The 27,340-nt window shown below is 42.2% G+C and overlaps 9 protein-coding genes across 9 annotated transcripts; 6 read left to right on the forward strand and 3 right to left on the reverse strand.

Moving 5' to 3' along the window:
* Positions 1 to 352: 352 nt before the first annotated feature.
* IL334_003606 (uncharacterized protein) lies at positions 353 to 3,935 on the reverse strand (the record flags this gene model as incomplete). The annotated part of the gene is made up of 22 exons (XM_062935336.1): positions 353 to 442; positions 519 to 606; positions 672 to 839; positions 943 to 1,004; positions 1,057 to 1,070; positions 1,143 to 1,204; positions 1,260 to 1,379; positions 1,462 to 1,512; positions 1,569 to 1,648; positions 1,720 to 1,779; positions 1,843 to 1,960; positions 2,029 to 2,097; positions 2,164 to 2,238; positions 2,298 to 2,384; positions 2,454 to 2,566; positions 2,648 to 3,031; positions 3,125 to 3,359; positions 3,421 to 3,438; positions 3,500 to 3,553; positions 3,611 to 3,678; positions 3,739 to 3,765; positions 3,828 to 3,935. 22 exons carry the CDS (start codon positions 3,933 to 3,935, stop codon positions 353 to 355), a joined length of 2,151 nt encoding a protein of 716 aa, XP_062791387.1.
* Positions 3,936 to 4,478: 543 nt separating this feature from the next.
* On the forward strand, positions 4,479 to 5,820 carry IL334_003607 (uncharacterized protein; the record flags this gene model as incomplete). Its single annotated transcript, XM_062935337.1, has 6 exons — positions 4,479 to 4,687; positions 4,766 to 4,838; positions 4,919 to 4,996; positions 5,064 to 5,345; positions 5,426 to 5,516; positions 5,708 to 5,820. 6 exons carry the CDS (start codon positions 4,479 to 4,481, stop codon positions 5,818 to 5,820), a joined length of 846 nt encoding a protein of 281 aa, XP_062791388.1.
* A 1,167-nt stretch (positions 5,821 to 6,987) lies between these two features.
* IL334_003608 (uncharacterized protein) lies at positions 6,988 to 9,347 on the forward strand (the record flags this gene model as incomplete). The annotated part of the gene is made up of 9 exons (XM_062935338.1): positions 6,988 to 7,036; positions 7,122 to 7,158; positions 7,218 to 7,744; positions 7,818 to 8,180; positions 8,246 to 8,458; positions 8,544 to 8,954; positions 9,016 to 9,087; positions 9,160 to 9,221; positions 9,288 to 9,347. 9 exons carry the CDS (start codon positions 6,988 to 6,990, stop codon positions 9,345 to 9,347), a joined length of 1,794 nt encoding a protein of 597 aa, XP_062791389.1.
* An 855-nt stretch (positions 9,348 to 10,202) lies between these two features.
* Positions 10,203 to 14,132, forward strand: IL334_003609 (uncharacterized protein; the record flags this gene model as incomplete). Its single annotated transcript, XM_062935339.1, has 13 exons — positions 10,203 to 10,745; positions 10,870 to 11,057; positions 11,141 to 11,357; positions 11,421 to 11,511; positions 11,587 to 12,117; positions 12,213 to 12,866; positions 12,934 to 13,065; positions 13,158 to 13,172; positions 13,247 to 13,313; positions 13,369 to 13,460; positions 13,533 to 13,766; positions 13,830 to 13,882; positions 13,950 to 14,132. 13 exons carry the CDS (start codon positions 10,203 to 10,205, stop codon positions 14,130 to 14,132), a joined length of 3,000 nt encoding a protein of 999 aa, XP_062791390.1.
* A 673-nt stretch (positions 14,133 to 14,805) lies between these two features.
* Positions 14,806 to 16,544, forward strand: IL334_003610 (uncharacterized protein; the record flags this gene model as incomplete). Its single annotated transcript, XM_062935340.1, has 7 exons — positions 14,806 to 14,843; positions 14,977 to 15,252; positions 15,366 to 15,425; positions 15,502 to 15,784; positions 15,869 to 15,977; positions 16,092 to 16,323; positions 16,394 to 16,544. 7 exons carry the CDS (start codon positions 14,806 to 14,808, stop codon positions 16,542 to 16,544), a joined length of 1,149 nt encoding a protein of 382 aa, XP_062791391.1.
* Positions 16,545 to 17,009: 465 nt separating this feature from the next.
* Positions 17,010 to 18,071, reverse strand: IL334_003611 (uncharacterized protein; the record flags this gene model as incomplete). Its single annotated transcript, XM_062935341.1, has 1 exon — positions 17,010 to 18,071. One exon carries the CDS (start codon positions 18,069 to 18,071, stop codon positions 17,010 to 17,012), a length of 1,062 nt encoding a protein of 353 aa, XP_062791392.1.
* Positions 18,072 to 20,486: 2,415 nt separating this feature from the next.
* On the forward strand, positions 20,487 to 22,050 carry IL334_003612 (uncharacterized protein; the record flags this gene model as incomplete). Its single annotated transcript, XM_062935342.1, has 2 exons — positions 20,487 to 21,186; positions 21,284 to 22,050. The coding sequence occupies 2 exons, from the start codon at positions 20,487 to 20,489 to the stop codon at positions 22,048 to 22,050; spliced, it is 1,467 nt and encodes a 488-aa protein (XP_062791393.1).
* Positions 22,051 to 22,316: 266 nt separating this feature from the next.
* On the reverse strand, positions 22,317 to 22,985 carry IL334_003613 (ribosomal protein S18; the record flags this gene model as incomplete). Its single annotated transcript, XM_062935343.1, has 2 exons — positions 22,317 to 22,670; positions 22,752 to 22,985. The coding sequence occupies 2 exons, from the start codon at positions 22,983 to 22,985 to the stop codon at positions 22,317 to 22,319; spliced, it is 588 nt and encodes a 195-aa protein (XP_062791394.1).
* A 339-nt stretch (positions 22,986 to 23,324) lies between these two features.
* IL334_003614 (uncharacterized protein) lies at positions 23,325 to 26,325 on the forward strand (the record flags this gene model as incomplete). Its single annotated transcript, XM_062935344.1, has 11 exons — positions 23,325 to 23,493; positions 23,576 to 23,622; positions 23,681 to 23,730; positions 23,785 to 23,899; positions 23,966 to 24,321; positions 24,378 to 24,729; positions 24,777 to 24,865; positions 24,925 to 25,105; positions 25,197 to 25,601; positions 25,663 to 26,016; positions 26,077 to 26,325. 11 exons carry the CDS (start codon positions 23,325 to 23,327, stop codon positions 26,323 to 26,325), a joined length of 2,367 nt encoding a protein of 788 aa, XP_062791395.1.
* Positions 26,326 to 27,340: the final 1,015 nt, after the last annotated feature.

A 27,340-nucleotide genomic window follows, 5' to 3' on the forward strand; every position in this document is an offset into this window, starting at 1 on the left:
ATCTTTTGGCTCTATAAGAACGCTCAACCACGAAGATTCGGATATCATGTCGTTTCAAGATCACCAGCTTGAAAAGCACGTGAAGGAGAGAAAGTCGTAACCCTTTGTTCCACCTTTCTTGCACATGACGTTGTCGGTCACGAATGAAAAAGAAGTAGGATCAGTGAAGCTTTTATCATTTTACCACGATACATCGCGCATATCATAAGTATGATTTCCAATGTTGGTGATAGTACTTCTGCTTCTGATGCTCTGCCTCTCCTCTTGATAGCTGCCGTGTCACCTTTATAATAGTTCTCCTACCACCGCTCAATTATCTTCTTTCCACATTTGTATTTGTGTACTGTTTCGATCAAAGAGAACTTCCACCCCCACTCAACGCTCTATCAAGGTTGAAAGCTGCTGAAATCAATGTGACATGTGAGAAAGCTTGTGGTGTGTTCTATCACCCCGCCATACCACATTAGTCCATTTTTCCGTATTCGGATATCGGCATAGAGGTGATATGATGTACTCACACCTAACCCTTCACCTCCAGGACTGATTTCTTCAGAATACAATTCAACGTGGTTACCGTATCCCAAGAAATCCATAAACATGTTCACGCTAATCAAGAAAACATGAGGATTGCCCTTTAGTATGGAGAAGAGAAGAGACATCATTAGACTTACGCTTTCTCCAGATATGGTGGATTATAAACACCAGCTCTTGTCAAAGCCTCTACACACCATAATGTACATAATGAGAATGCACCTTCTTCACCTCCCACTCCATCATCGGATAAAGCGGCATTGTATCGGTAGACAGATGAATTTGCTGTTAAGCCTCCTTTTTCGGGTCTAGGATAGGAGTCAGCATTTGAGCATGAAGGGAATCAGCGAGATCATCAGGTAGCCAGAGATACCATTGATGTAATTTATGTAAGGGAAAGAGGTCACATACGTTTTCAAGATGTTCTCCAGAGTTCTGGTGAATCTCGGATCAGCGGCAGTCATGAAGAACACCTGATAGATCTTGTCAGCTTAAAAGTCAATTCAGCTGAAGCATGCAACTCACGAGAGGCATGATCACTGAAAATAGATCGACATCAGGTCAGTCCAACGTGGGCGGCAAGGCAATGGACACCGTCCAGCATTACTTACAAACAGCAGAGTCCAAGGCGTCTTTATCTTCAAAACTCTGACAGAAGAAACCTTTTTCCTCACTAACAGAGACACCGTTAGTGTTACCGCTAATTGCCAAGGGACCAAACCACTCACTTCCAACCTTTTGTTTGAACTTCTTCGTACAATTTATCCCTCGCTGCAAGCCACTGTGCTCGATTTGGACAAGGCAAGCATCTCTTCTCGGCCAGACGTAGTCCTCTGTCGAGCGCGACCCTGTTTTTAGACAGTGTAGTCAATTTCAGATTTGGGTAACACAAAGGTGATAATGTCGAGTAGAAAGCCGCCGCAAACTCACCACAACATGACTTTAGAGTATAGGAAGTTCTTGGTTTTTCCTCTGACTTCCCTGTATGTCTTATAATCAGCGGACATCCAAAGCTTTTATGCACGAATAGCGCGCACCATATAGACAGATCAGGAACATCGACCTGAGTACAGACGAAGTCTACTACTTGACGAATAGATACCCAAGATTCCCAACTCTAAAAACATTGAATCAGCTCTAAGCCATTATCCCGTAACGTGACGAAACAACCGAGATGCGGGCACTCACCAAAGGTTTACTGTATTTTTGTGCGAGGTAGATACAATCCATTAATTCACCGTAAATGTCCTGATCCGTCATTTAGCACGGCGATACTGCTTCCGACTGCATAGCCTTCGTTCGTAAACCCACCAATTGTAAGTGATCCGCAGCACCATTTCCTATCCTAACGGGCTTTGATCCTTTATGTCCTTCCAGATGATCAAGTTCAATCTCTTCTAAATCCTTACCGCCATGGATGGTGTACACGCTAAATGAAGAATCAGTCAAGGTGCTCCACTTGGTATGGTGACCAGAAGATCGAAGAATCGAACTCACATTTGCAAAGATCCATCCGAATTCCTATCCTTCAACCTGGCCAAAATGAAATCTACATACGCGTTTGCTCTATGACGTTGTGATCGTAGTTAGTTATTTGTGACTGGGAGGCTTATGACAGATGAAACCACTTACTCCTCTGTGAAACCTAAACGTATCAGAGCATATAGGGTGAATGAAGTGTCTCTAACCCAAGTGAATCGATAATCCCTAATTGACGCAATCAGCTTGAAGGTCAGAATATTAACATCAGGAAGATCACAACATACCAGTTCCGTTTACCTCCTATGAATTCGGGTAATGAGAATGTGGGAGCTGCAACGATTGCCCCTGTTTCTTCGAACACCAGCATTTTGCTGAAACACGGCGGGTTCTATCAGTTAGTGACATTTCGCTCTTTTTGAGAGATAGTATAGATCACTCACAGGACCAAAGCTGATCGATGTACAGCTTCTCTCCATCTTCCTTTATATTTACTTCTATTGATCCAAGTTTGCCAATAAGTTTGGGTATCTCTGATCAAAGCATTCAATAATTGCTATTATGCACCATTCCATCAGTTTCCTACATTTCGGTCGGCATCGAGGGGGATGAGGATAAAGATAGAATAATAACATACAGCAGATAACATTGGGTTTTCTTTAGGTCTTAATTTACTTGCAGCTTCCAACATTATATCCATAGGTAAACCAACTGATTGAGCTCTTTGAGGATTTGGGTTTGCTATTCTTTTATGTTCAGAATTTGAGTAACTGAAATCACCACATTCTCTCAAAACGAAATAGATACATTGACCTTCTTCCAATTCGAAATCTGATGTTATGGCAGGTCCTAATAAATCACGATTTTTCAATTCTTCAACTTGAAGTTTGATTTTGGGATCAGATACACATTGATCTGTTGAATTTGCGAGATATCTGAGATCGAGTGTTAGAGATGGTGAAGTGAATAAAGCTTTTTGTACATGATCGCATTCGGATGTTACAGAGTCGTCATCAACCAGCTATACGTTCAACGATATTAGCAAATGTCAACGATACTAGGGGAAACGTGATTGGACAGAAAAGGGGATTGAGCAAAAGTGGAAGTCACATACTTCGGTAGTATGTTTATCTCTACAGTAATTGAAAGCAGGAGCACACTCCAATCTGAACGGAACCTTTCCTCTGATACTTTCAACTTTCCTAATTAACCAAGGTAAGAAAGCTCTTTCTTGTGATCCACTTTTATTGGCTCCTTTAGGTACGAGTAAATCTGTCATCACACCGACACCATCCTCCGATAAGAACTTTGTGACCAATACATTGGAATTGGGTGCATATGCTTGTTTGCTATCGATAATGGGGTTTGTGATCAGCGAAAATCACTCCAGGTGAGAACATGCCAACTCACGGTTTGAATGGCCATGTTCTACATTATTTTGGAAACTTAGCTTAGGGTTTTCACGCGAGATACATAGCAGTGAACTCACGGGGTAATGGAGAAATGACCACCTTTATTCGCATCTACCAATCTTGCAAAGACACTAAAACACATGTTTTTGATAAGTTCACTTTCACACTCGGTGAAGCAACTTGCTCACCTGGGTGAGTCAAAGTAAGGCAGACACATAGACTCGATAGATCCATCGAGACTGACGCAAGCAGCCGTCTTTCCATCTCATCTACATCAGCCCACCTTCAACTAATCAAGAGCAGTACATATACTCACTCTCAAATTCCCAATCAATGCATGATCCTACATGAGCATCCATTAGCGACATTGTTCCACTTTCAGCTGTTGGTGCTTCTAATACTCACTTGGATACCTCTGATGGGCATTCCAGCCTTGTCGCTGTCTTCATAAGGATGATCCATCGGTTTGTATTCCTGAGGTGCTTGAGTTTGTCTTTGAGAAGGAGCAGACATGATGCAAAAGGATATCTTCGAGTAAGATGAGATGCATGCAAATCTTTTGGAATTGTTGGCGTGGTGAGTCACTGGATTATTACGGTGTTTGAGGATCTGAGACTTTTGACAATGAGATGGAGGTGCATGTGCAAAATGATGTATCTCTATCGTCAACTTTACGGCAATGTTTTAACTTTTTTCCAACGTTCTAATCGAGGGATTCAAGCCATCGCTGTTCGCTGTCGCAATCATCGCATGCATATGCATGTCACCCTCCCTCTCATGCTAATATATATCAATACAGGATATTATTGCACCCTTATTTGGTGTGAGATGCATTGTTATTTGGTGGTCGTATGCCCGGGGAGAGGAAGGAGATCTGACGTCATCATTATCAGCCCCGGAACCAAAACTAACCGGTAAAGAACGCTGATAAAACACGTGGCAATCCACCCCCCTTAATTGTTCCTGGGGATTGAGATTATAGGTTGTAGATTCGAGATTGGAAACAAATATATAGTACTGGTCAATCATCATCTCGCTCATAGTAATCTGACAGAGATGCCTGTGGGCGACCCCAGGAGACAGCTCACTGTTCCCCCGAATCAGACTTACAAATCGACCTCGCCTTCACCTCAATCAGCTCCTCCCACCTTGACCACCCATGTCACATCCATCAATGAACATCAGACGTCATCTTCAAGCTTGCAATCGAAGTTCATACCGCCCACAAGGAAGAAGAGCATACCTCTAGCTTCAAGGAGTGTTCAGTGAGTAGTGAAGTCACAAGATTTGCAAATTGAAATCGATCGTTGAAGCCTGGCCTGTTCCCCATCCAACTCCATTAGTCCACTGCAGATGGAGATTGATCGATTGACAGCTGTTTGTGAAGAACACGAAAGAGTTATAAGGTCCAGTCTGGTATGTTTATCTTCCTCGACTATACTACACGGTCCAGTTATGAAGAGTCATCCTGATTTGCGTTCTGTCTGTGCGTCTAGTCAACGATCAAGCATTATGTAATAACTAATATGCCAGATATCTTTGATCGTGTGAACAAACTTGATGATGATGCAGAGGTAAATTTCTGGCGAGATCCCATTAGATAGACAGATGCTGATGCTGATATGTCGGTTATTCATATAGGCCATAACAGCTACGGTACAACAAACTTTATCAGCGCATATACCACCTTTCCAATCTCATTTACGTAAAATCATATCTGACAGATCATCGGATGTTGATCTGATGAAAAAAAGAACTACACCTTGGAAAGATGTGGTTTCAGATATGGGGTTATCACCCTCGCATATAAGAGAGAATGGTGATACTAAGGATCATGTAGGAATCGGGAAATTGAAAAGAGTGAATAGGTCTGAGGGGGATGGTGATGCTTTAACTAGAATGGAAATGTGGGCTGATGAAGTGGTGAGTAATAATTATTGCTTCAACAACCGCATCTATGGGATAGGATAGCGGAACTGACAACCAACTTTGGTATAACATAGGAAATGTACCTCTCTTCCGAAATCGTTAGAGCGAAAGAACAGTTAGTTAGTAAAACTGGTAAAAGAAAATTCTTATTACGCTCGATATTTTGTAAGTGAACAATCGTTGCCATGGCTTGTATCTCGCTCTCCTTCCGCACGCCGCTTTCCCAGTCTCCTCGATCATATATGGGGACATTCCTACGATATATACAAATGTAGCCGTTTTGCCTCATTGAGTTTTCTCAGTGGAATGTTTGGCAACAAGCATACAAGCTGATGCCTCTTTTCACCAAACCATAGTCCTTATATACTTGATAACGGCTCTCATTTTGGGATTACTGGTTTTCTTGTTGGCCAAAAGGGGATATGATCATTTCAAACATATTCGACGGCTTCAGAAATTAGGAATATAGATTTTTAAGACGATCGACTTGTGATAGACGAAAAGGAACGATCTTGTATCACTGTTTTGGTTCATGTTGTAGGTACATATAGCAACATTAACGGAAGCAAGTGGGACAGCACATGTACATGAGATCTCTAGGTGACCCGCACGGTATCCAAAGAATCTTGAGCGCCACTGCTTTAAAAGTTGCTGTCTGACGAGTGCGATGGTTGCACCTGAACCTTCATCGCGAAATGCATCTTAATACATGCATAATAGAAGCCAAGTGAATCTCATACACAAAGCACACACATGCAACAGTTCCACAGAGAGCGGTCAAAATACGCACGTTGATTGGTTCTTGGCATGAATTCAAGGGTGAAAAAGAGCCATTAGGAACGAATACCGAAGATCAAGCTTATTCTCCCTGAGAAGGGGATTGCTCTTCAAAAGCTACAAGGGCTCTTCATGTGGGACGTATTGTTCTTCTTCTCAATGCGGTAAGTGATAACATCTGTCATCATGAGGAACGTTATCTGTTTTAAGAAGCATAGGAAACACAATTAAACGCTACTCAAACAGAGGGCCAAACGAGAATGAAAAATGAAATATGAGTGGCACGTTCCCGATATCTTGGCAATGACCTTTCGAACATCAATGTCTTGGCAAGAATGAGAATATCGACAAAAGTTTGAAACGTTCTTTTAATGTCGTACATTCATGATAGTTCAGCTTTCCAAAACGAAAGAAACGTTCGTCAATGTCAAAAAACAAGCTTCTTGCTACATGTAATACATCGAAGGAAGGGAGGATCATCTATACTTTCTCTTCTCTTGGCGTGAAGTGACTTGTATTGTGTTGAGATATGATTTGTCCAGAACTCATGACTTACGCTTTGGTGCTCAGCCTGTCGAGTGAATGAGTCCGGCACGAGTTATAATGTCGTACTTATATGGGAGAGACCAGTGGGGATATAAAGGTGTCCCTATGAATGAAAATGAGATATACTGACCCACTCATTCTGAAATAAAATTGATTTCAAAAGCGAGGATTCGGTCAATCTTCTAATTGTCATACCTCATCACCGCAAGATTAAGCTATTCATCTTCAAGTAATTTGAAGGATACATATCTACTAGGACTACCTTAGTCGCTCAAAATACACCAAAGCCCAAGCTTGGTAAAGATTATCCAAAATGCCTTATATGCATCAATACGATTACATATTCGCCATTGGCGTTATATGTGAGTGTCAACATCTGGATATTTCAGTATGATCTCAGTCATGGGTCTTATCTGAACTGACCCAAATCTGCATTACTCAACATAGTCGCCACGTTGGACGCTTTCAACATCGGTGCGAATGAGTGAGTAGCTTCTCTGCCCCTTCGATGTTTTTGACGTTGATGGGCTTTGTTATCGTCAGCGTGGCGAATTCTTTCGCTACATCCGTATCATCGCGATCACTCACATTAAGGCAAGCATGTGTTGCAGCTGCATTGTGTGAATTTTTAGGTGCAGTATTAGTGGGAGCCAAAGTATCTGGCACGATCAAAAATGGAATTATATCGTTATCATCATTCAACAAAAATGCTGGAGTTGAATTACTGGGATTCACTTGTGCTCTAGTAGCTTCTGCATCATGGTTAATGATTGCGACATACAAAAGTTGGCCTGTATCAACTACTTATTCAATTGTCTCTGCTCTTGCAGGAGTGGGAGTTGCGATAGGCGGAAAAGACGCCGTTAAATGGGGTTGGAATGATGCTAAAGGTATCGCAGCTATTTTCGCTGGTTTCATAATCGCTCCTCTTCTATCAGCAGGTTTCGCTTCTATCGTTTACCTGATTACAAAATATGCTGTTTTGGAAAGAAAAAATTCAATCAAATCAGCTTTGATCTTATCTCCCGTCTACTTTTTCACCGTAGCCGCAGTCTTAACTATGTCTATTGGTGAGTTGACCTGAAACCTTTCCGTCGCTAATGATCATCGACTCATCGTGGCTGATAATGACCATGTGTACAGTATACAAGGGAGCGCCTTCGTTAAAACTTGATAAACTTTCAAAACCAACTATTGCACTAGCGATCGTCTTAACAGGATTGGTAATTGCTATCTTATCAATACTATTTTGGTTACCTTATGTTCATGCCAAAGTAGTCAAGAAAGATTATACTATTCGATGGTATCATTTCTTTTTTGGACCATTATTATGGAAAAGACCTGCACCTGAAGAATCACTAGAAACAATTCATGCTCATGTGCCGGATTATAGAGTAGTTGGTAGGGATGATGAGAAGAAAGTTTATTCCGATGATGGAAGTAACCATGGTCCTGGTCATGATCATGATAATGGTGAATTACCTCCCACGACTCTTCCTATCGAAGGTGAGTTCACCATCTCTCTACTCACTCACCAGCAGAATGCCGACTCAATTGTTTTTGCTGTGTAGGACACGATGGATCACCCAATCGAGCTAAGAAAATCGAACTTGATAATGATGTTGAAGCATCACAAGGAAGAGCTCAACCTCGTCACTCAGTCCCATTGGAACAAGTTGAAGTTGATCCCAAAACACAAATTCAAGGTCTTTGGATCTTGCCTCGAAACCTTTGGGTAATCGTTCGATATAAGATCCCTAAAATCCTTCTGCATGGTTCTTCGAGTGAGTGCCCAAGAATTCTTCCTTTACTGTACCCAACAACAGATAGATAGATGATGGTATATGAGCTAATCGAGTTACTGATTAGTCGACGTTCACGCTATGCAAAATGCTCAAGGAAGTAAACAAGCTAATAGGATTCATGAGATGCATGAAAGAGCGAATCAATATCCCAATGAGACCGAACACCTTTACTCATTCCTTCAAGTTTTAACTGCTTGTACCAATTCATTCGCTCACGGTTCAAACGATGTCGCCAACGCTATCGGTCCCTTTTCAGCCATCTACTATATCTGGTCCAACGGTGTAATCACACCAACCAACACACCTACTCCCACTTGGATCTTGGCTTTTGGAGGTATAATGATCGTCATTGGTCTGGCTACTTATGGTTATAATATCATGTCCGTGTTGGGAAATAAACTTACAATGCATTCACCTTCAAGAGGTTTCTCAATGGAATTTGGTGCTGCCATTACAGTCTTACTCGCTTCCCAATGTAAGTTTACAATGCTATATTACAGCGGTTCCTCGCTAACACAGCTACATGATATTATTAGATGGTATTCCAGTTTCTACCACAATGTGTATTACAGGTGCTACCGCCGGTGTCGGTATTCTCTCTTCAGGATGTAAGTGATGATTCACTGTATACTTGTGACAATCGAGTCAATATGATTAACTCATTCATCCGTGATCTACAGTCAGAGGTGTCAATTGGAGAGCATTCGGTTGGATTTTCATGGGATGGGTCTTGACTGTTCCGGTGAGTAACAATACCGGTATCTTTCCCTTTGGTCGTTCCATTTTGATAATTGGTGACTTGCGATAGGTCGCTGGTCTCGCCGGTGGAATGTTGATGGGTATCATTTTGAATGCACCTCATTTCTAAGTCCTCCCTCAATAGAAACGAAATTCACCATCTCAATCTCCGCTTCACATCTCACCTCTCCAGTCGTCGATCCCCGCTTTTGCCTTTTATACTGCTTTAACTCCGCTATTGATTCTACCACAGACTAGATAGTTCCTTCATTATAACTAACTGCCCTTCCCTTTCTGTCGGTATGCAACCCGTGGTGAATTACCTATGCTACTGTGATATATCCATGTACGCGATTCAGTCCGAATCTAGCATCGGATTGACCGGGAGTGGTGTTTACAAAGTGTATATTCGGTCTCCGCTGTGGTGAATACATGAGATTGCCGAAACCGGGGATACGGGGGGGTGGTTTTAAGGGATATTCGTCATCGTAAAAGCCCTTGAAAGGTCTTGGTCGTACACGGGATAATCCTTCATCCCATGGGCTAGAAGGATGATTTTTATGCATAGGACACCAGTCTCTCATGCATGTACATGGTTAACAGAACACACAATCATCCATTCTCCCTCACTTCCATGGTAATCATCAGGTGTCAACCTGCAACCACGTCGTATTCCAATTGAATTGGCGACAAAGTGGAAAAGTAAGACACCCCAGCTGCGCACAGCCCACTTTGAGATTCTGTATCGATTTCTTGGCTATTTTCAGATACAAATCTATACGTACATTAATACCCATACATACATACATCATTCACATAGCATTGTAATATCATCATATCATAAGCAACACAACCATATGGTCCAACTAGAGTATTATCTAGGTCGAACTCATATGGAAAGGAATCGAAAACAATAACAGCGACCAACTGATTCCTTCTATTTCAATCCCCTCCCAGCTGGATAACTACTATAATTCGATAACGTATGATGGGGAACTCAAATCTTCCGTCACAGAAGATAGATGGTTTACCTATAGTACAAGCTCAAGATCATGCTCCACATACTTCCAACAATCCTGTGCAAATAGGCGATTCAAGCTTATCCCAAAATCAAACTCAGAACCAAAATCAACCTTCTTCACCGCAAGTACCAACTGCTTATCCACAACCTCAACCAAATGCAACCACTTCTCACCATGCGTCTAATTCTCATTCCACTTCCACTGCTACTGCAATTGCTCGCCAAGCATCTCATATTCCTAATTCACAACCAAGACTGATTTCAACGTATTTACAATCGAATCCAACACATTCAGTAGGTAAAGCGATATATGAAAACTTCCCTCAACCTAATCCATTAAAAAGATTGGCAAGAAGATTCAAAGTCAAACATTCAGTCATTGAAGGATTAACAGAAGCTGAATTAAATAAATGGCAATCGAAAGGAAAAGAATTAAGAAAAAAAGCAGGTTGGAAATTGAATGATGAACAAGGTGAAGAAGCTGTTGTAGGTGATTTGTTTTGGAAAGTGAGTGTAGTATACAACTTTTTCGTTTTCTCTTGCTCTCGGGAATTCCATTCTTTGATCGCTCTACCGAGTTCTGTGGATGATGTGTGATGGCTTGGCTGACTCCCTGCTGCTACATTAATAGATGTACATGTCATTATTACCTACTTTAGAGAGAGATCCATTGTCAGGTCTTGTACCTCCCGATTTATTAGGTTCAACAACAACTATGCCATTAACTGTTATATCTCTTATTCCAGATATAATGCGACATTATAGAGATGTAATAATACGTGCTGAAAAAGAAGTGTTCCTAGCAACGAATTACTGGCAGTAAGTTCTCTACCTCTTGATTCGAGTCACACAGTCATATGTATGGTTGACTGGAAGTACTAATGCCAAAACGAAATGTACAGACCGTCAAACTCAGTAAACACAATCTCAGGGGCACTTCGAGATTTATCGGCTAGGATCGTTAAAGCTGGTAAAGCTAAAGTCGTAGTGAAGATAATGTATGATAGAGGATCATGGGAACAATTATGGAACGCACATGCTCCTGTAAAACCCAATGAATGGGCACCGTTAGATCTGCCTGTCGAAAAGGATATACCGGGTTTAGATATGGAGGTCGTCGTGAGTAGAAGTTTTGCGTTTTCCTACTAGACCATGTCATCTTCGCTGACGGCCTACCTATAGAACTTTCACCGTGTATTATTGGGAACGTTTCATGCGAAATTCCTGATCGTTGATAGGAAAGTTGCGTTGATTAATAGTAACAATATCCAGGGTGAGTTTTCTTTTGTATACTGTAGTGTCAAGATGTGAGAAATGACGCTGACTTCGACTTGTCCTGCTAACTCAGACCGACCAAATCTTGAGATGATGACTCATCTCGAAGGACCAGTCGTGGACTCATTTTACGAAGTCGCCCTTCATTCATGGTGGAATAAATTAACACCCCCATTACCATGCATGTCAGAACCATATCGACCACCTTTACACCCAGTAACCGGCAAACCTCACTATTTGTTCCAAGATCATAATCCATATCTTGATGATATAGAAATAATGAAAGCTGCAAGAGCAGCAAGGTTGTTACTTCGTAGACAGACCAGAGATATAGACGAAGAAAAAGCCGCTCAGGATCTACCAGGTGCAACTGAACGATTACGTGAAGCTGTTAGGAGGGTCATCGACGAACAAAAACAGAGTTTTAACGAGTGGAAACCGGGAGAAGAATTAGAAGCTAGAGCCCATATAGCAATGAAGGAATTGAGAGAATTTAGAGAAAAATGGGGTTTGGGCGGTATAAATTCTAGAGCTCCTTCAAGAGGTCCTTCGAGAGGTCCAAGTAGAAGAGCAAGTCAAGATGTCGGTCTGATAAAAGCTCACAGTGAGTGTTTTTCTTCTGTAAAAATCTCATTCTGTCTGTATTTCAAGCGAAGGCAAAGAAAAGGAAAGCTGATCCTGATCTAAAATGAAATAAAGACAAGCAGGAAGAGGAGAAAGCAACGATAACGTCGACGGCTCCTGAATCAGAAGCACCTTCTTCACCCACTGTGACAGGTGATATACCATTGAAATCGAAAACATATCCTCAACCTGCTGAAACTGCAAATGACGAACAATGGGATTCTTCTACTTTCAGAGATCATTATGATATACCAATGACACCAACGCGGAAAAGGAGTTTTGATCGTCCAGTAGATAAGCACGTTGGTTTCGCACCTCTGAAGACTGATCTTGACGGAACAGGAAGGTTGTTCTTACCTGAATCGAATCAACGGGAAATATACAACTCGCCAGTCGAAACGAGATTCCAGGAGAATCACCCCATAGTTTCATCACCTGCAGCTTCAACAATACATTTGCCATCTGAACAGACTAATGGAATACCATTACTGGGAGAGGAGATACCACACAATGAGCGTGGTGAAAAATTACCTTTTTCAGCTATGGATTCCCAAGAAGCTGGAAATGCATATGAAAAGGCGAAGAAAAAAGTAGAATTGACTATTCCACCAGCAACAGCAACAGCAACAGCAACAGCAACGGAAACGAATGAGAAAGAAGATAAACAGAATGAAATACAGCCAGAAGGAACTGGAAGTAAAAGGATGTTTGCTCTTTCCAAAAGGTTCAGTGAGTGTATTCGATCATTCATAAGGGGAAGGAGTAAGGCTAAATATCCTACTCTGTGCCTTACAAGACGCTGGAGCTCTTTCAGATGCTTGGGCAACAGTCGAAGATTCAGATGAATTAGATGAATTCAAGCCTCATGTCATTCATAAACCCCATGACCCATTCCCAATAGCTATGACTTGCAGGAAACCCCACGGATGTGAGTAAACCAAAGATTCCAGAAATCACCCAGATTCCGGAAATTCGAATAGAGTAATTGCTGACTGGACAAATCTAATTCCAAATCAAAAGTCCCAGGTCATCATGGTGAGCTTCGATCTGGCTTTGGATAAAATATCAGCAAACATTCCGCTAACGTATTTCTGCTTTGTGATGTATAGATATTCGAAATCCTCAGAATGCAGCTTGGTTGGCAGGTTTCAGATATGCTCAAAAGAAGATCTTTGTGTAAGCTGAAACTTTTTACTATTCAGTAGACCCCATTAGCTGAGTATTTGTACAGCCAAACGCCGACTCTTAATGCTCGACCGATCGTAAGAGCCGTTAAACAGGCCTGTAGAAGGGGAGTAGATGTTGTGTTGCTTCTTGATTTAGGTATGTTTGTTGCCGGTCCACATGACTCATTAGGATTCCCCCCATGACTGCACCGCTGATCCCTTCGAATAGGATTCAACGATAAAGGAGAATCCATCCCTTTCCAAGGAGGTACTAATGAAGAAGTAGTCGATAGGTTGTACAAGATACTAAGAAAGGACAAGAAGGAACAGTATCTGAAGGTATATTGGTATACCGGTAAAGATCAAGTCAGACCACTGAATGCTGTTAAGAAACAAAGAAACTGTCATATCAAATTTGCTGCTTATGATGATCAAGTGGCTATCTTTGGAAATGGTAATCAAGGTGAGTAGGCTAATGAATGTGAGAGAATATGATGACCTGACTCGTGAATATCCCCCTCTCCAGACAGTCAGTCATGGTTCCACTCGCAAGAAATCAACGTAATGATAGACAACAAGGTGAATACGATCTTCATCAAAATCACTCGTGATGCAATTCACTGATACTTTGACTGATGTTCAATAGCAAGTCGTCAGCGAAATGATGGAGACGTTATTATCGAATCAAAATACTCTGAAATATGGGTTGGTTGACCCTGATGGAACATGGAGAGATAAAGAAGGTCATACACTAGAACATTATGGTGCGACTGCTAAAGGTACATTCAGAGGTCTGTCGGGATTCATAGCTTTTGCAAAAACCATTTAAGGAGGGGTCACAGAAGGCAGAGATTTATACTTGACCATTTATAATATAAAATACATGTTGCATATTGTGTACTATTTTGAAATACTTTTGTAGATATAATACATGATACATCATACATTGTGCATTTGAATCTCAGTCCGAAGTCGAATCTGATGTTAAGTGGGACTGCAAGCATCTATTATTCCTGTCATGTGACTGCAATACTGCATGACACAATTTCCAATACCATCACATACCATCCCAATCTCTTTTCCAATGTTCGTTTTAAACTGATTTCCGGAGTATGAACCGGCCGGTGCTACTGTATATCCGTTGTCCAATCATAGTAGTATAATCCCCTGAGAAGGACTGAATTGATATACTAACTACGTGCGTGTATTATTGGAAAAACAGGAGCGGCAGACGGCGGATCACGGTGCATCTCATCACATCACATCTCTTCTCATGGCATCCCATTCACCGATATTCATTTCATATCCTCTCTAGATACATTTCATGTATCATCATACATCATACATCATACATCATAAATCTCATCTCTCATCTACTCAGATAGATGGCATCAGTAATTAGACAATCTAAATTACTGAAAACATCTTTACTTTTACGTTCACTCAACTCCAGATCACTAAACTCATACTCATTCAGATCATTCACTGCTACATCTTACAAAATGTCTGGATTCAAACAAGCTGATCACAAATTATTGGTGTAAGTCAACATCATCTACTCTCGCATTTCGGTCCAATGTCATCCTCCCCTCGAACATCGTCATTATAACTCGAAGCCTTCTCTTCGCTTCGCCGGTGGTTGTTTACTGATTTCAATATGGATATAAATATAGCATCCCAGGACCAATTGAATTTTCCGATTCAGTCCTTTTAGCAAATGCTACACCAGGTACAGCTCATACTTCACCAGCTTTCATTCCCGTATTCGGTGAAACCCTTAAATTGCTCAGAAAAGTACTATTGTCATCTGAAGAATCGGAAAGTCAACCTATCCTCATTGCGGGAAGTGGAACGATGGGATGGGATGCAGTTGGTGTAAATTTGGTAGAAAGAGGTGACGAGGCCGTCGTTCTTAATACCGGTTATTTCGGTGATAGTTTTGCTGATTGGTGAGTTTGAGAACAGGTTATAGTGGGAGGTAAAGGACGGGAGACTAGAGAGGGGAGGACGGGAAATGAAGAATATGGAAGATCGCTCCTGCTGATAAACCAACATGATATAGCCTCGAGGCATACGGTGCCAAAGTCACTCAAGTCAAAGCTGAAGTTGGTGGTATTCCAACGTAAGTTTATCTCCACGTATTCCCTACCTCATATTATCAATGACAGTTATTGATTACTGTTGCTTGATGAATTCAGTGACGACGCTATCATATCAGCTTTGTCGTCCAAACCTAAACTCATCACCATCACCCATGTAGATACTTCTACAGGTGTTCTTTCACCAGCTAAACACATAACTTCTTTAGTCAAGAAACATTCTCCTGAAACTTTGGTCATTCTAGATGCAGTCTGTTCTGTCGCTTCAGAAGAAATCAGATTCGATGATTGGGGTTTGGATATGGTCATTTCTGCAACTCAAAAAGGCTTAGGTGCACCTCCTGGTTTATCCGTTGTTTTAGCTTCTAAAAGAGCTGTCGAGGTGAGTCAGCATTTCGCATTTGAATGGAAGGTACTGTTCACGCTGCATAGCCTTGCAAGATACTGACTCTTCTACATCCGTTAGGTCTCTGAAAACAGAAAAACTCCTCAACAAGGTTATTACATCTCCTGGAAGAAATGGATTCCTATAATGAAGAATTATGAGGCTGGTAAACCATCATACTTTGCTACTCGTGAGTGCGGTTTTCTTACTCATTCAACTATCGAACACGGATCAATCCGAAAGTAATCTCGCGATATTGATATCGCAATGAACGACTAATGTTTCAATCCTGTAAATCACATAGCACCCGTACAACTTATTTACGCTCTGAACACATCACTGAAGTTCATCGCTTCCAAGGATATCTCCGAATTATACGAAGCTCATAAAGCAGCATCCAAATATATCAAAGATGAATTATCTTCAATGGGACTTGATTTCGTACCTAAATCTAGAGATATAGCTGCCAATGGTATGACAGCTGTTAGATTCCCTAAAGGATCAACGGCTCCTGATGTTTTACCTAAACTTGCCGAGTAAGTCCTTTGCTAAATCCACCCTTGAGGGCCTGACCATCTGCTGATCCGTATCTATGTGAAATAATAGACGTGATATCGTCGTAGCTGCAGGATTACACAAAGCTATCATCACTGAATACTTCAGGATCGGCCATATGGGTGTAACAGCTGTAGATAGATCAAGAGGTGACTTGGAAAAAGTAATCAAAGGAATTAAAGAAGTTTTAGGTAAAAATTGACTCCCAAATAAAGAAAATCAAAATATAGCAAAATTGTAAAGTACAGTAGGTGGGATTTACAATGTTTTAGGTGTCAAATACAGTTGACAATACGGAGTTTTGTATGAAGGAAATGGATTTATATGCATGTCATTGAATTGCTTGGATTAGTATATTAAATTGAACCGAGAAAGGATGACAAAACTATGAGTGAAGCAGGATTTGACCAAATTCGATTTGTAAATATTCTATAGCCAATAGTGTACAATCTCATAGACCAAGATTCGACATTGCATAGACCAGAACTATCAGATTCGTATGAGGGTAAAAAACAAGTAAGGGTTACAGATAAAAACCCCTCACACCGAAATTGAGAAGTCCGAGTGGAAGTGAAACTACGAAAATACGGAAGTGTCTATCTACCCATAGCATAAAATAGAGTTTTGAGTTAAGGACGATCCTGACAACTGTCATTTGAACGCCTGACTAGATTGGCAAACGAAGAGTATCTCGAGAACGAAGTTCGGGTTCTGAGTAATCCGGGCGATCCGGGCGATGCGATGCAAGTAGTTGGGGATTTGTTGCTGACTCTTCGAAGGTAAGGGCATCCCTCAGGCTGTGAATTGATCCATCATCGCTTGGCTGATCACCGTAGATTGATGAGCTACTGTCAGTTGAACGCCTGTAGTGAGCTGAGGATTGTTGATACTCTGGGAGGACTCCACGAGTTACAGGGGCAATTTCAGAAGGTGATCGTGGATTTTCGTGGTATATCTCGGATGATGGTGTTGATGTCCTTCTCTCTGTGCCAGAATGAGACGATCTGAGGAACGCACTCTTTGATCTGCATGCTGACAAAAAGCTTTTTGACAATCCAGCAAATCTACGTCTAGTATCATGGGTACCACGGGTCGACTCATCGTCGTTAGATGCAGGATAGATCGTATGTCCAACGTCCACCGAAGGATCGTTATAAGTTGGTGACGGGTCTTTGAGTGCGACAGATGCGGAGTTAGACTTTGAAAGAGGAGAAACAAGTGAAACTTGAGATTTGAGTGTGCGAATCCTTGCAGTCTGGCTTTTAACGGAGCTTCGAATTGTCTGTAGGATTTCGAAAATCTTGCCGGGAAATCTACTTCCACTAGTAGAGGTCTGGGAGGTCCCCGCAGCTTCTTCAGGAGAGATGAGAATCGAATCTTGATCTTGAGTCCTACTGTATTTTGGATCTGGTTTTCCTGTTGATGAAAATATCCTTTGTGAAGGACGACCAACCAGTTGTTCGCTGAACGCATAGGACGTTTGTTCATTCCCATTACGTGTACCAAAAAGCTCATCACGTCTGGGCCTTCTGCGTGGTTGAGCCCGGCCGACTCCATCCGCTCTCTGTGTATCGTAGGGATCAGCTGCCGTTACTGGATACGAAGTCCCATGTGTATTGGGTACCTGATAAGGGCCTCCCAATACCTGTTGGACTGGGCCGGCGAAAACAATGCTCGGGATGTCATTTTGCGAAGACGGTGAGTATGATGTGGGCATCGGTCGAGACATCGTATTAAGAAAATTGTATGAAAGCGCGATATAAAAATGGAAGGGAGGTATGGAGGAGATTGGTGTGAGCTTTTGGAACGATGTCTTTGCTAAAAATATGATTGATCGGGGTTGGTATGGGAAGAAATAAAGTGAATGAAGAGGCGTAGCGATGAGGATGACAGGAGAATACAAAGAAAAATCGTAGGCTGTTATACTGGGAGCATTGTATCAGAAAGTTCCCAACTACAGCATCACACGAGCGACATCCTTTGGTAAAAGCCCTTACACGTCTCGTGCCAGTCCGACAGAAGGAGGATTCACCTTGGTCCTTTCATGCTCATGACATGGTACAGGTTTCGGCATTTTCGTCATTTGAGTGTTTTATGACGCCTGACGTTTCAACTAGTGCTTCCAGAGTCATTTGCTGCAATCAAAGGATAAAGTTGGATAAGACCGCTGTCATGGTGATCTCGAAAGCCAGTGTAGACTCAATCTATGAGAAGCCCAATGCTTATTTCCACCTGCGTACATTGCTATATTTGGACGCAATCCACATCTGAATGGATGGTGCGTTGAGCCTCGTGACGTTCTCGGCGCAAGTGCCACACGAAATACTGATTCTCAAAGTCAAGGGTAAGAGATCACACATGATAACGAAATCTTGGCAATTTCGTATACATCAAATTATCCCGCCACCAAATAAGAGCTAAGAAACCTGTGTGAGGATCAGAAAAGACTAAAGTAGGGCCTCATTCAAGAAAGCTCACAAATACGTCCGAGAAGAAAGTCATGAAAATCTACATAACGATTTCTACATAAATCAAATTTCATTCGAACAAAAACTTCTCAATACGAGTTACGTTATGCACGTCGAGATCGTATATACACTTGTCCACCTCATTGTCCATTTGGATATTTGTTTCGTCAAATATCAACGATAACATACGAGAAGCGATGGAATATTGGCTACTTGACTGCTTATACTCCTGTACGGCGAGGATTGACAGTCGACAATATGTTTCCAGTAAATCCGCGAAATCTGTGCTTAAGACTATTAGGTGAATGAGGCTCGATACCTGCGTCATAGATTGTAGAGTCATCATAGAGGCAAGAATGATCAGATGGACGAAATATCACACATCTAGTGATACCAAGGACGCTGAAACTGTTCTGAGAGCTTGAAGATTCACCCCCAGCGGTCCTGCGTGACCGCAAAGTTTGATGGACTGCTGCCATACCTCTGTGCACTTTAGCCTTGAATTTACATGCCCAAGTAGGCTGAAGTGAAGGGTCCTTGTCGTGGGATGTAGAGCATTCGATGTCGCCTTGGGTCTGAAAGCAAGACAGACTTCGATAAGACGTGTCAGATTGTGACACGGCATGGCTGGACGGAGGATTTGTGTTCTGCAGTGACGTCTGTACGCGGGACGATGGTAAGGATCTTCCAGGCATTGTGGTCGAACAGCTACGCAAAAGATGAGTGAGGCCAGATCTGGATTGACAGGTGTTTAAGGCTGAGAAGAAGAGATGTGATTTATTGGAGGGCTTGCGATGAAATGTGAGCAACTCAAAAGATGACAAGCACTCGTACTCGTATAGAGGTAAGGTGCAAAGTTGACGACAAAGTGTAGAAATGCAATAGAAGATATATGATCGATGGGACATGGGATTATTCCGAACATATATACCCTCTTGGCGGACACAGAATTGAGCTGAACCCTCAGCTCAGATATTACATGGATTACAATCCATTGTTGTACATATCTTGGAGAAGTCCGACAAAAGGAAAGTTCATTCTTGGTCATCCTTTTACAATCCATTTATGACCCACGGTTGAGTAAATCTGACGTCAACAGGAAACAAAAATGAATGATGATCAACAAGAGGAGGATTCTCTCACGTACTTTCTGATCCTGCGAGCATATGCATAGCAAGCATTGTACTCCTAGCGCGAAACTGCTGTTTCCCATGCATTCGAAATCCCGTGCCACTCATTGTCAGCTGTGCCACTGTCAAAGAAACAAAAACAACCAAATGACAGGCACGCGTCTTCTGGGTTGTTGAGTTGAATTCATCCACCAAAAATAATGTCAGTTCAATCAATAACTGATATATATCCACTCTCCAATCATTATCTGCTGGCTTCCATCACATACATTGGCCTTTGAATACCTGGTCATATATACCGACTCACGTAAGAGAAGGAGTTGCGGAGATAGCAAGACGTGAATAGATCACATCGAGCCCCTCAAGTAACCAGTGTATAAGTGTGCTGCGCGGAAGGTGCTCTATTGTATTTCAAGATTAATCGGCCAACAGCAGGTATGTTCGTCTTCATCAGTGCCTTGATCGCGTTACAGTTGAAGGCAAGTGCGATAGAGCTGACTTGGCAGTATTTCCCAGTTCAGCATTGCTTCACTTCACCGATTCATAATGCCTTCTTCACTCCCCAGAATGCTTCTTGCCCCTGTCGTTCGTCTTCTCCGCCTTGCGACACCTGTATCAGGATCAATACCCAACTCAACTCAACCATCTTCATTCCTCTCACCATTAATTCTGGCTCTAGTAGCTTCACTTCAACGACTTGATCTATCTCGAGATCCCCGTAAAACATTGCATAAACTTTCTCAACATAAATTCACTATAGGAAATACATTACCATTTGTATTCATGGCGTTATGTTCACTCCATTCATTATGGATAATGTCAACACCTGGACTTCCGATTAAATACGTCATACCATTAGCATATACAGGAGCTGTACTCTTACCTATAACAAGTCAATTCGTTTGGCCCGCTACACCCATTTTCGCTTGGCTTCTATTATTATTTACATCAAGATATATCAACCCGGGAAGAAGACCAACAATTCACGTAGCATTATTACCAGCTTTGGAATCAGTTTTATACGGTGCTAATATATCAGATCTTCAAACTAGATATACAAATCAAGTATTGGATATAATAGCTTGGTTACCTTATGGAGTTCTTCATTTCGTTATACCTTTCGTGGTAGCTGCGATACTTTGGGTATTTGGTCCTAGAGGTGCTGTTCAATTTTGGGGTTTAGCTTTTGGTTGGATGAATCTATTAGGTGTTTTCACTCAACTAGTATTCCCAGCTGCTGCTCCTTGTGAGTTGACCCAACGTTCATCTTCTTTTCCTCAGGCATACCTTTGCCTTTTCTCGGCTATGAAATTGTGAACCTAATGTCAAATCTCGACTCATAGGGTACGAGATCATTCATGGACTGACACCTGCCGATTACTCGATGCCTGGTTCACCAGGTGGATTACTTCGTATCGATCGAGTATTTCACTTTCAAGGATACACCAATACGTTCGGTGCTGCCCCTTTGGTTTTTGGTGCTTTCCCATCATTACATTCTGGTTGCGCAGTCATGGAAGCTTTATTCCTATCACATTTCTTCCCTACTTTCAAACCATTCTATTGGGCGTACGTTGGCGTTTTATGGTGGGCAACAATGTACTTATCTCATCATTACTTGATTGATTTGACAGGAGGAGCATGTTTAAGTGTTTTGATATTCTATCTAACGATGCCAATCGGTTTCAAAGATGTAGATCAGATTCCTTGGAGTAAAAACGAAGGTTCACAAGGATATGAAATGATTGGCGGACCAAGAGTCAGAGAAGATTTAGATTTAGACGAAGAGATTAGAAAATTGGAAGAAGCTGGTGATCTGACTGATAACGAAGGAGATGATGAAGAATCAAGAATTGAAAGCTCAAAATCAACCTTTACAGATGGATCAAAATCAAGTGATAATGGACTTGGAAATGCAAGTGCCAGTGGAAGTGGAAGTGCACTCAAGGACGAAGACGATGAAGAGGAAATCAAAAAGCCAAAGATCAAGAAGAAGCGATCAGTCAGTTGGGGTGAAACTAAAGTCTTGGGTGAAACTACTTCCACCACAAGTGGAGATATCGGTGATCAATTGGGAGGAACAGGAGGAGTAAAGAAAGACACAGCTTAGACGATCAACAGATAGAAGGGAGGTTTATGATACAAAACAATAGTATTTTATATGAACGTAGATACATCTGCTTATATCGATTTCACTTTTGAGGTGTAATAAGGCGATTCGCAACTATAGGTCGCGGAAAGTCGTAATGGCATTTCTTCCATACTCATGACAAACGATTGACTCTTATGATCTCATTATATGCATATATCTTTGAGCAGAGCCTCTATCAGATCTAACGAGATATACTTTGTCCTTTGACTCGCTGCCATAATCCTCTAATACCTGCCACCAATTCTACCCATACCAGTACCCAATCCGCCGGGAACAGGTTGATTCGTCCATCTACTGATCAAACCCATTCCTCTTGCTCTCCTCACCAACTTCCCAATCTTCCTTTGTGATTTCCAGGTCAACCCAGTATCAGCTCGAGATTTGATTTTACCCATGGGGTTTACGAATGCCAAAGGGAATAGAGGATTGAGATCGTGTTCCAATGGTGATGTCGAAGCGATATGGAAAGGATCGATTTTGGTAGCTACTTTCCTTGGTGGACCTAATAGAGGCGCGCGAGCGAATGGTCTTGGTTCGGGATAAAGAGATGATTGTGTTAATGCATGAGGAGGTGTGTACTAGACATCGGATTGATACAGACACAGAAATGAGTTAGCTGACTTGTGTATTTTTCAATCAGGGTAGAAAGGCAAGCTTACAGAGTTGGCTCGAAACACTCGTCTCTTCTCATCAGCCTCAGATCTGACTCTGCTAGTAAGAGAATCGAACATTGATCTGACCGAATCGATCGGAGATGAAGATGAAGAAGATGAAGATGCGGACGCTAATGCTGAAGCAATAGAATCTCGGGCTGAAGGACCAGAGCCTGGAGCAGGTCGACGATGAGGGAGAGAAGTGTGAAGCATACGAACGGAAAGAGGTGAGCGAGCCATCTTGTTTGGTGTATACGAATACGATCCTGAGGCAGCTGAGGGGATCTTTTGTGCTGTTGATGTATATGGCGAAGGTGCTGAAAGCTTCAGATCAAAGAAAGGACAAAGAAGGCACAAGTCGAGGTCGAACTTTTGAAAGGGGTTATAGGGAGAGTTTGTTCAGGTGGCCCATTTAAGCTCTTCCCTTCTTGAATTTCTTTTTCGGGTAATTTACAGTTAATGGAGACCCCTCATTCCTCAGAATCTATATGTTGTTGAAATTATTTGTTGTTTTTCTTCTTCCTCAATACATTCAATACATGCTTTCACATTTGTCGGTCAGAGATTGGTCAAATAAAGATGCCTAAAGCACCTCCCCATGCTGGACCATCGCGACCATCAAGCGGTAGACCATTGAAAGCTATACATAAAACGGTAGACTTGCTGAGAAAGAATGAAGGAGCTAAGAGGAAAGGTAAAGGGAAAGAAAGAGAGGTTTTGGGTGATGGGGTGATGGGTTTAGTCGATGGTGAGCTACATACACCTCGGGCTGTAGCAGCAGATACGACAGCTGGGCTATGAGAAATATCTGACATCTGTACCTGCTGCAGAGGTAAAGCGACTTCCGGGAATGATACAAGTCGAGAAATTTGCCGAGGTGAGCAGCCAAGTCAAATCAAATAGTACCGGTCAGTCGATTGATGATGAAAGTATAGACCAGAGCTCTCGAGATTCATGCTTTTCAAACAGCTATTAAAGTAGCTGCGTGAGTTCCCTTGATCACGGATGAATGAGACCAATAGCTGACGTTTTCGTACAGCGCTCAGGGCAGTACAAGAGCATTCCAATCGCTCCCTCGACATCTAAGAAGGAGAGCAGCAAGTCATAATCCCCGACGAGTACCGAAGCGTCTCAGATCCAGAGCAGCTGCTGAAGTGAGCTTGTTCTTGCTGGTATCTTAATCAATATGTTTCTGGCTAACAATGCTGTCTCGGTAATAGATTGATTCAGGTGATACAATAGCAAAGAAGCATCGAAAAATATTTAGACTTCGACGTAAAGGTACACTTCGAGATCACCTTTCAAGAACGGAACAATTCGCTCTTCGACAGAAGAACAAGACATGGCTACCTACACATATGTGGCATGCCAAACGATATCATATGACGAATTTATGGGGTTATAGATTGCCTATCACGCCTACCTTGAAATCATTTAGACCTGCTTATAGAGCTGGAAGAAGAAAGGCCATAGGATCCGATACTAGCTATCATGGGATCATTGAGCTTGAAGGGGCTCGTGAAGAGATCATAGCCGTAATGGGAAGAATGTCAGGAGGAAAGTTCGCTGGACCCAGGTGAGTATCGTGAAAAATCCTCAATTCATGGTTTTTTCTGACGATCAGGAATTTAGATATGAAGATGGGTCACGAGTAGCAAATATTTCCTTGTATCAATTTGATTCGTTTCCAGTCGGATTAATAGGTCAAGCTGAAGTGATGTGGCAACCATTATCACCTGAGCTACCTCAGCATGAACGCAAACTTTGGATTCGACTTCATCCTTCTATATACAACGAGACTTGGAACGCTTTGAAAGTCACTACTCATCAATTTCAACAATCTGGTTCATCGAAAAGTCAAAACTTACAAATTCGAGATTTGAGGGGAGAGATCAATTCGTTAGATATACTGGGACCGAAATCTGGAAAGGTTTTGAGGAGAGTCTTAAGATTGTGCCGATCAGAGAAAGGTACAAAACACAAGGTAAGCTACAGGGCTAAAGTGACAGATCGAAGCTGACTTATGTATAGTTCTTTGAAAACCTGAGAGATATTGACGATCCCGCCCAATTGTCGGAAGGCATGATAGTGGGATTGAGAGTACACGATCCTCGACTCAGGTATGTAGGCAGTTAAGAAGACGTGTATCGCATCTGTACTAAGTCTCTTTGTTGCTTAGCTTCCCTCCTCCACGTTTAAGTACCAGTCATACTGACGTGTCAGAAGACGAGATATCAGCTGTGAACTACCTCCATCCTTCCTCTGAATTAGCGCAGAGCAATCTGTGGGATGCGGACAAAAGAGATGACTTGTCAAAAGCGACATATACCAAATATCAATTGGATGCTAGACGCCACAGGGTATGTCAACACTTATCTCTGTTCGCTTGATCCAAGTCGGAGGGAAAAAAGATTGAAACAGGAAAGCGGACTGATATTGACTCATTTGCAGCTCGGTCTACCAGGGACTAAGCTCAGGCCCCTGTCCACAGATGATCGTATTCCCATCATCGTATATCAAAGATCCGTCTCATCGCCTTCGAATTCATCAGAGGGATTTCACGGCTTCACAATCCTCTTGCCGTCGGGTACATGGGCTCAATATTTCCTTTCTTCGCTTGTATACTCAGGTGTGTTATTTGGGGGATTGGAAGAGCGGAGAGTACAACATCGGGAAGCTGGGATACCAGCCTTCCCAGAACATTTCGGTGATACTTGTAAAGCTGGAAGAGAGTGGGAAAAGATGAAAGGTGATAAAGAGCGAGAGAGATGGGACAAAAAGCCTCCTGGGAAACGTCCGCAATTTGAAGTACTGGGTACGCAAAATCCTTGGATACCTGACTGGAAAGCGGTCATGGTGAGTCATATTTGCTTTTCTCCGACGAAGAAGGTCAGTCTGAAAATGTTTGATGATGTAGATCAACGATTCACTCGAGGAAGCTACTTTGAATGGACTCAATCATTCTATCAAACCATGGATGCTTCCCTCTCCATTCACCTCACACCTTGACTCTAATTTTGAGCCATCCAAACTTTTGAAGATGTTGAATGCTTTCCGCTCTCAAAGATCCATGCTCGCGCTTTCTTCGGAAAGAGCACACACTCTGTTCGAAACGGGATTAGTATACGTTGAAGTCAACGTCCTCGGGAGAGGCTCTCCTGGCGATATGGCTACTATCTATGCGTTACCTTCCGAACAAAGAGAACGGTGGATAAAGGCTTATGAAAAAGCCGATAAATCGACAGCCGGGGAAGTAAGCGAATTGCACCAGGTAAGCTCGTAATCGCATACTACTTCAAACTAGGCTAAAGCGTTGCTGACTTGTTCATAGCTCGGTGAGGTACCACCTAATGAAGGGCACTTGATGGGATACACTTCTACTGGCAACTTTTCGTTATCGAGAGGACAAGGGTTTGCTCTCGGTACCGTGACATTGAAGGGCTGGATAGGACTTCTGTCAGCTGCAAAAGTGGACACAAAGGAGGGTTGGGAGGGCTGGGAGGGAAGGATAGTTGTTAAAATTAAGAATAGGGATGGGAAATTGAGTAGGTTGGCGGAATTGAAGTTGATTCTTAATTAATTCGGACCAGTGGTCCTTCAGAAGATCAGCCTAACTGTGGTTATCTGGCTTACATTTTATACATGCGGACCTTCTGTTCCCTGAGTATTCTATGTTTGTGAGCTAATGCGAGACACAATGTATTCATTACACGAGCAAGCATTAGACTTTGACTCCAAGGGTCTCTTTCAAGCATATATCCGATATGCACAGATAAATACGAAAGTCGACAGTATTACTAGGATCCTGCAATAATCTTTTACTGTACAATAAGGGATGTCCATCCTCCTCTCCTGCAGATCACAAAATGAAAATGACTGCTCGACAGATCATCAGCTGAGTTGATAGATGTCACTGTGATAATGACTCATGTCCACCCAATTTGCAGTAATTTGCAAAGCCTTTTTTGACTGTCGTAGTCCTAACGTCATTACTGGATTCTTTGTTCTCGGATTGGGAAGAATAGATTCTGTCATAGATGTTGTTGGATGCTGTAGTACTTGTTGTAGGATTGTCAGTCCCCCAGGCTTTACTCGTCTGATCAGCTAACACAGGATTATCTTGCCAGAACGTCTGAAAGCATTGGCGTCGCATCTGTTCCTTTTTTCCTTTCTCAGAGCCTTGAGCCGCGGACAACATAGTGGCGATAGACGTCGGGTTAGCACTGAAAGCTATTAAAAGGAAAGCGAGCGTCAGTTGTCTTAAGGAACTCCGAGATTGGCTGACATGGTAGTAGCGGTAAGAACTTACTGCCGTACGAGTTGTTTGAGTTGTTAGACATAATGGTGGATGAGTTTGTTGAGATGAGATGAGGATGGGCAACAACAACAAGGACATGCTGACTTATATGGAACTGAATATAGGTGTAAGTTGATGTTCACTTGATCACGTCATGATACATCCTTTGAGCGCTCTGGTAAGCTCACTTCGAGTCAAAGGGTTGTGACGATTCCATCATCCATTCATATACACCAGAACTATTCACGAGTCGATACTTGACTCTACAATCAGTAGCAGTCTTGATCACACTAGATCG

Source organism: Kwoniella shivajii, chromosome 4 (assembly GCF_035658355.1).
Source record: "Kwoniella shivajii chromosome 4, complete sequence".
NCBI classification, from domain to species: domain Eukaryota; kingdom Fungi; phylum Basidiomycota; class Tremellomycetes; order Tremellales; family Cryptococcaceae; genus Kwoniella; species Kwoniella shivajii.